The sequence below is a fragment of the Cololabis saira genome, chromosome 2 (genome assembly GCF_033807715.1).
Source record: "Cololabis saira isolate AMF1-May2022 chromosome 2, fColSai1.1, whole genome shotgun sequence".
Classification (NCBI taxonomy): Eukaryota; Metazoa; Chordata; class Actinopteri; order Beloniformes; family Belonidae; genus Cololabis; species Cololabis saira.
This window is the reverse complement of record NC_084588.1, coordinates 46529004-46536503: the sequence shown is the minus strand read 5'-3', so window position 1 is coordinate 46536503 and position 7500 is coordinate 46529004. Positions and strand designations below refer to the sequence as shown.

The 7500-nt window shown below is 47.4% G+C and overlaps 1 protein-coding gene across 1 annotated transcript in view; it reads left to right on the top strand.

The window, feature by feature from the left end:
- The window catches only part of LOC133464567 (SH3 and multiple ankyrin repeat domains protein 2-like), a 273606-nt gene that overhangs the window by 84022 nt on the left and 182084 nt on the right, over positions 1 to 7500 (top strand). Inside the window, 1 exon segment of the mRNA XM_061746624.1 lies at positions 3303 to 3419. Coding sequence (XP_061602608.1) covers positions 3303 to 3419 — 117 coding nt within the window.

Sequence of the window (7500 nt, the reverse complement as noted above, 5' to 3'; positions counted from 1 at the left end):
AGTCTGTGAGTCCTGATGGATTCAGGTCTTAACATTAAACAAGAGCTCCCTCACGTCCCGCTTTTCACTCCCATCCCTCCATCCCTCCGTCTCTCCATCACTCCATCTCTGATAACCGGGTTCACGCCGAGGGCAGCAGCTGCTCCTCATCCAGACACCAGCTTCTCTGCAGAACACTGACATCTAGTGGTGAAGGCATCGAACTGCACCCACTCTGCACCCACTCTTCTCTTGTGATGTTTGATACCACCGATTTCCTTTCCGATCTGATATTGAGTAAAATACCCATCCGATACCTATACATTACACATAATGTGGCTGGTAAATCTAAAAAAATTGGTGTGTTTTTTGTTTCTTCTGACAAGACATCAGAGTCACTTATTTAGCTCTTTATGTGTTTGAAAAAGGTGTTTCCATTGTTTATTGTTTATTTGTTTATTTGTAAGGATCTCCATTAGCTATGCCCTTAAACACAGCTAGTCTTACTGGGGTCCACATTGAAAACAATACATTTAAAACATACAGTTAAAAAAACAGACATAAAAAAGAAAACGAAATAACAGGAAATCCATCCATCCATTCCATTTTCCGCCGCTTATCCGGAACCGGGTCGCTGGGGCAGCAGTCTCAGCAGAGATGCCCAGACTTCCTTCACCCCAGACACTTCCTCCAGCTCTTCCAGGGGAGTCCGAGACGTTCCCAGGCCAGTCGAGAGACATAGTCTCTCCAGCGTGTCCTGGGTCTTCCCCGGGGTCTCCTCCCGGAGGGACATGCCTGGAACACCTCCCTAGGGAGGAGGGACATGCCTGGAACACCTCCCTAGGGAGGGTCCATCCATCCGTCCGTCCGTCCGTCCGTCTGTCCATCCATCCATCCATCCATCCATCCATCCATCCATCCATCCATCCATCCATCCGTCCGTCCGTCCATCCGTCTGTCCATCCGGTACAGATGCCCTAGCCACCTCAGCTGACTCCTCTCAATGTGAAGGAGCATCGACTCCGAGCTCCTCCCGGGTGACCGAACTCCTCCCCCTATCTCTAAGGGAGCATCCAGCCACCCTGCGGAGGAAACTCATCTCTAAGGGAGCGTCAAGCCGGACTCAACTCGGCCGCTTGGATCCGCGATCTTGTCCTTTCAGTCACTACCCAGAGTTCATGACCATAGGTGAGGGTAGGTGCGTAGATTGACCGGTAAATCGACCGCATAACTGCGGACGCTGCACCGATCCATCTGTCAATCTCACGCTCCATCATTCCCTCACTCGTGAACAAGACCCCGAGATACTTGAACTCCTCCACCTGAGGCAGGACTTCTCCACCCACCCGGAGAAGGCATGCCACCCTTTTCCGATGGAGAACCATGGCCTCGGTCTTGGAGGTGCTGATTCTCATCCCTGCCGTGTCGCACTCGGCCTCAAACCGCCCCAGCACATGCTGAAGGTCCCGGTCCGATGAAGCCAACAGGACAACATCATCAAAAGCAGAGATTAAATCCTGAGGTTCCCAAACCGGATCCCCTCCGGCCCCTGGCTACGTTTAGAAATCCTGTCCATACGGACACCCGTGGGACGGGTGGGTCGGGTTACCCGGGCCTGGCGGGGCCCGCCGTGCAGCCTGGGGTGCCTTCTGGCGGTGCTGGAGCCCCCCGGGGAGGGGGAAACGGTGCGTGATTGTATGTCTGTGTCGGTGAGAATGCGGTATGGAAGGGTCCTGCCATGGAGGATTTGAGCCTCCATTGGCAGGACATCAAAAACTTAATAATTTATCAATATTATATTATACAAAGATGGTTATTATTATTATTATTATTATTAGTATTATTATTAGTATTATTATTATTATTATGTATAGTATATTATATTATTATTAGTATAGGTATCGGATAGGTGAATGGATGAATGAATGGGATGCCTGGATCTGGGGCCCTCCGTTGTCGGGCCTGCGCGGGTGTCGCCTTGTTGGGGGGTTCCCTCTCTCCGGGCCCGTCTCCGGTCCCCCCCGCTGCCTCTACGGCGGGGCGCCCCTCTGGTCTTGGAGGGCCACTTTCGTGGGGGACGGGTGCGCCTGCCCGCGTCGGCGGCCGGGGCGGCTCTGTCTCTCCGGGCGGGCTGGCCCCCTGCCGGGTGGGGGTCGCTGGCCTGAAGGGTGAGGGCCTCCTGGCCGCGTGTCCGGCCCGGACCGGGTGGCCGGGGATTGCCTGGGTCGCGGTCCGCCGCCGCGGGATCCCTGGCTGCTTCTTTCCGCGCCGTGGGGGCCCCGCCCGCGGGCCCCCTCGGCCGCCGCCGGGTGGGGGGGGGGGCCTCGCAGGCGGTGGGTTGCCTCCCTCCTACTTCTCCCCTCTGTGGGGTTGCCGGTGGCCTGGGTTCCGGGCTCTTCCTTGTCGGCCTCTGGTCTCACGGGTGGCGGGGTTGCTCCCCCCCCTCCCCCACTATAGATACACTTCAGGTGGAGCTTTGTTTGGTTTATTACACACACACACACACACACACACACACACACACACACACACACACACACACACACACACACACACACACACACACACACACACACACACACACACACACGCACACACACACATATAGTAATTTAGTCACACGCATACACACACACACACACACACACACACACACACACACACATGCATGATCATATACATACACACACACACACATAGACATACACACTGGCTTGTTCACCTGCATGCTGGCTCTCTAGTTTTTGGGTTTAGGTAGCGGTAGCGATAGCTTAGCTCAGACTGCGATCAGATCTCAAGATTTAGGTCGATTGCTGTTCGTGTTTTGGATGGCTCCGTGCCGGTTTCGTGCTTTGTTTGTGGTTTTTTTTGTTGCAGATTTCCAGTGCTTGACGTGTGTCTCCGTGTGTTCCTGCTTCCTGGATTGGCAGTGGATGTCGTCACCACCCCCCCCCACCCCCCCCCCCCCCCAAAAAAAAAAAAAAAAAAAAAAAAAAACACTGGGTTTGTATGTGTATATTTATGTATGTGTACGCATATGTGTGCGTATATATATGTATATATTACATATAGTAATAATGCACATATATACACTTTTGGTTTCTACCGTCATGGTATCAATCAATAATATGTGTGCAGACAAGGTAAAAAAAAAAAAAAAAAAAAAAAAAAAAGAAATCCTGTCCATAAAAATTATGAACAGGACCGGTGACAAAGGGCAGCCCTGCCGGAGTCCAACATGCACCGGGAACAAGTCTGATCTACTGCCCGCAATGCGAACCATAATAATAATAATAATAATTCAAAAATTCTTCTGTCTGCAGGCCTGCCGTCACGGCCACGTCCAGCATCTGGAGCATCTGCTGTTCTACGGAGCCGACACGAGCTCCCAGAATGCCTCGGGAAACTCCGCCCTGCACATCTGCGCCCTCTACAACCAGGTGAGCCTGAACAACCAGGTGAGCCTGAACCTCCAGGTGAGCCTGTACCTCCAGGTGAGCCTATAGAACCAACCAGGTGAGCCTGAACCTCCAGGTGAGCCTGAACCTCCAGGTGAGCCTGAACCTCCAGGTGAGCCTGTTCAACCACGTTCTTAGTCTTCGTTTCAAATCAGCCTCTTTTGATGTCAGGAATCTCACCTGGAAGGGTTTTAATATGCAACTGATCTATAAAGTTCTGTCATCTGCATAGAGTCTTAGGTAAGGGGAACATAATCCACCACTATTCGCCCCTCGAGTGTTATATGAAGGAATATTTGAACAATAAGTTATATCATTATAGAGAAATGTTAATAATTCTATGGATATCTGTAAGTACATTAGTAGATATCCGATCCTCAAGCCTGAGCCAGGAGAGACGTTCATGCAGGTGATGTTTCTTACCTGGACGTGAGTTTACAGGAACAGAGAGTTTGAGGGTTTAAATCCATCTGTTTTGTGAAAAACCTGATCCTGATTTATTTTTTGAGTTTACAGGAACAACAACTCTGTAAGTCTGGGATGCTGCAAGGAAAAGAGGAATTTACACATTTACTTTGGCTTCTTTTCTTTGCAGGCAGTTTGAACCCAGGATCAGATATAATCCTCTTTATTTAACATTAATTTCTTCCGTTCACATACTTTACTGCAGAAAGAGCAAACCTTGTGTTAACTATAATCAGAGACGGCGGTCCATCTCTGAGCGTTGGCCGTCTCCTTCGTTTCCACTCTCCTCATCCTCATGCTGATGTCTATACAGATGTTTCTGTTCCTTTTTCCGCTTTATTTATTTATTTTATTCTTTATTTCATTCATTTAAAGAAAACTAAACAGTTCAATATAATTACAACAAATCTCTTTCCTTGAATGAAAGGGAACAGAAAGAAGACTAAGCTTATTTTATCTGTCCCTTTTTCCTAAGAAATCAAATTTCAATTCATGTAATAATAAAAAAAAAAAAAAAAGGGGCACGGTGGCGCAGCAGGTAGTGCAGCCGTCTCACAGCAAGAAGGTCCTGGGTTCGATTCCCGCCGGGGACGCTGTGGGCACTGAAGTGCGTGTTAGTTCCCCCATGACTTCAGTGCCCACACCCTGGGTGGGGTTGGTGAAAGGATCTTTCTGTGTGGAGTTTGCATGTTCTCCCCGTGTTCCCCTGGGTAGCTAATGTGAGCTACCCTCACAAAAACATGCAACAGTCCTGGGCTATACATGCCCCCTCTGGCCAACCGGGGCGCCAGATGGGGTGGGGAGGATCCGGCCGGAATAACGTGATCCTTCCACGCGCTACGTTCGGCCGGAGAAACCCCACCCTGTCTGGTGAAAAGAAGCGGTCCATCACTCCTCAGGATAAGAAGGAGACCTGAGCTCAGTGTAGGGCCCTCCCTGGGTTGGCAGAGGGGAGCAATGCCCAGGACTGTCTAGGTATGAGCACTGGGTGATGAAATGGGTAAAAAATCGGGGATAAAAAAAATATTGAAAAAAAAAAAAAAAAAAAAAAAAAAAAATTACAAATTCCACAATTAAAAAAACAAACACTTTCCAATAAACGTAATTAAAAAAAAAAATTACAATAAAATTATAAGATAACACAAAATAGCTGTCGTCAAACACAGATAGTCGTATTCTTTTTTTAATTCAAAGAAAAAAAATACGACAATGGTGCTAAAAAGAGAGAGAGAAGAAACTCAGTGTTTATCAGGGTTTATCAGTATTTATCAGTATTTATCAGTGTTTATCAGTATTTATCAGTGTTTATCAGTTTGCTCCTGATCGGCTCCAGCAATGCAATGTTTCCCAGAAATAAATAGAAAACTGTGTAACAACACAGTATCTCGTTGTTTTCATCTATCATCTGCAATTTAAATATTTTACAATAATAATAACTTATTGGCCTCCAATTTAAATATTCTTCCTTATTTTTTCTGCCCAGTACGATTTTTGCCTCATTAGGCTTCAAAAGCAGTCTTTATTTAGACTCCATGAAACCACGTGACTTCAGTAAATACATTTCTGTTTCCTTGTGAAGTCTTTTTGAACTTCATGGCCGTCGTATTCTGTTTCTTCTTATCTTCCGATCCATTTCATCGCAGAGCTTCTCAAAGCATCAGCTGCGGACTGAAGATACTGACACATCTAAGGACGACTCCATTCCGTTTCTGAATGTCAGCAAATATCTGTCCATCTGAAAGAAGACGTCTTATCTGCTAACGTCAAAGACAGTCAGGACTTTGAACTCCTTATTCCACTTCATTGGACCTTCAGAGGCTCCAGTCTCCGGCAGCCGCCTCTCCGAGGCCCCGTTTCCACGTAGCAAAAACGGTGGTGTTTTCATGCATTTTGGCTGTTCGTTTACACGAAAACGAAGCTCAAAGTCACCAAAAACGATCATTTCTGAAAACTCCGGCCAAAGTGGAGATTTTCAAAAACTCTGTCTTCACGTTTGCTTGTAAACGGAGAGAAACAGACATTTAGACTTCAGAACGTCACATTATGCGACAGAAACGTCACCAGTGTCATGTGTGCGACCTGTGTTTACAATTTGTTTGGCCACCGTCAATATTTTCTTGTATTTTATCTGTTTTATATTCTTACCTCTCACTTAAAAGTAACTCCACTTCTCTGTCACTCCAAACGAAAGACTCTCGTTCATCTTGGAAGTAACTGGAAGTTACTCGTGTCATTTGTTGATGTTTTTTTCCAGGATTCTGATTGGCTAGCATGACTTTATCTTCTCGTTACACTGCCCCCTGTAGATTTGGCTGCTCATAGCACCTTAACGGCTATTTATGCGGGTTCATGGAAATGATGGTATTTTTCAAAACGTAGAGGGGGAAATATCCGTTTTTGTAAATACCCGGCTATGAGTAAACCCGACTTCGCCCGACTTCAGCTCCATCCTCAGCCCAGTTCAGCCCAGTTCAGCCCAGTTCATCCCAGTTCAGACCAGTTCATCCCAGTTCATCCCAGTTCAGACCAGTTCAGACCAGTTCATCCCAGTTCATCCCAGTTCAGACCAGTTCAGACCAGTTCATCCCAGTTCATCCCAGTTCAGACCAGTTCAGACCAGTTCATCCCAGTTCAGCCCAGTTCAGCCCAGTTCAGCCCAGTTCAGCCCAGTTCAGCCCAGTTCAGCCCAGTTCAGCCCAGTTCAGCCCAGTTCATCCCAGTTCAGCCCAGTTCAGCTCATCCTCAGCCGTTAACGAGCAGCACCGACTGGTGTCTGGATCAAAGATCTTTAGTTCCACTTCACAGACGCAGCTCTGCCTCAGCAGCAGACGACAGGCGTCTCTTATGTTTACAAAGCACTAGTTTCACCGTTTACAACCGCTTCTTAGAGGAAACTTGTTGCCACAGTTTATATATTTTTCTGCTCTAACAAATAAATTGGAGATTGACAAAAAGACTTGAAGTGAAGTTCAATTTCAGAGGCAACATAAGAACAGCTGGGACACGCTGGATGGATGGATGGATGGATGGATGGATGGATGGATGGATGGATGGATGGATGGATGGATGGATGGATGGATGGATGGATGGATGGATGGATGGATGGATGGATGGATGATGGATGGATGGATGGATGGATGATGGATGATGGATGGATGGATGGATGGATGATGGATGGATGGATGATGGATGGATGCATGAATAGATGGATGGATGGATGATGGATGGATTGATGGATGGATGGATGGATGGATGCATGAATAGATGGATAGATGGATGATGGATGGATGGATGATGGATGGATGGAGAGATGGGTGGATGGATGGATGATGGATGGATGCATGAATAGATGGATGGATGATGGATGGATGGATGGATGGATGGATGATGGATGGATGATGGATGGATGGATGATGGATGGATGGATGGATGGATGGATGGATACATGGATGATGGATGGATGGATGATGGATGGATGGATGGATGGATGCATGAATAGATGGATGGATGGATGGATGATGGATGGATGGATGATGGATGGATGGATGGATGGATGGATGGATGCATGAATAGATGGATAGATGGATGATGGATGGAT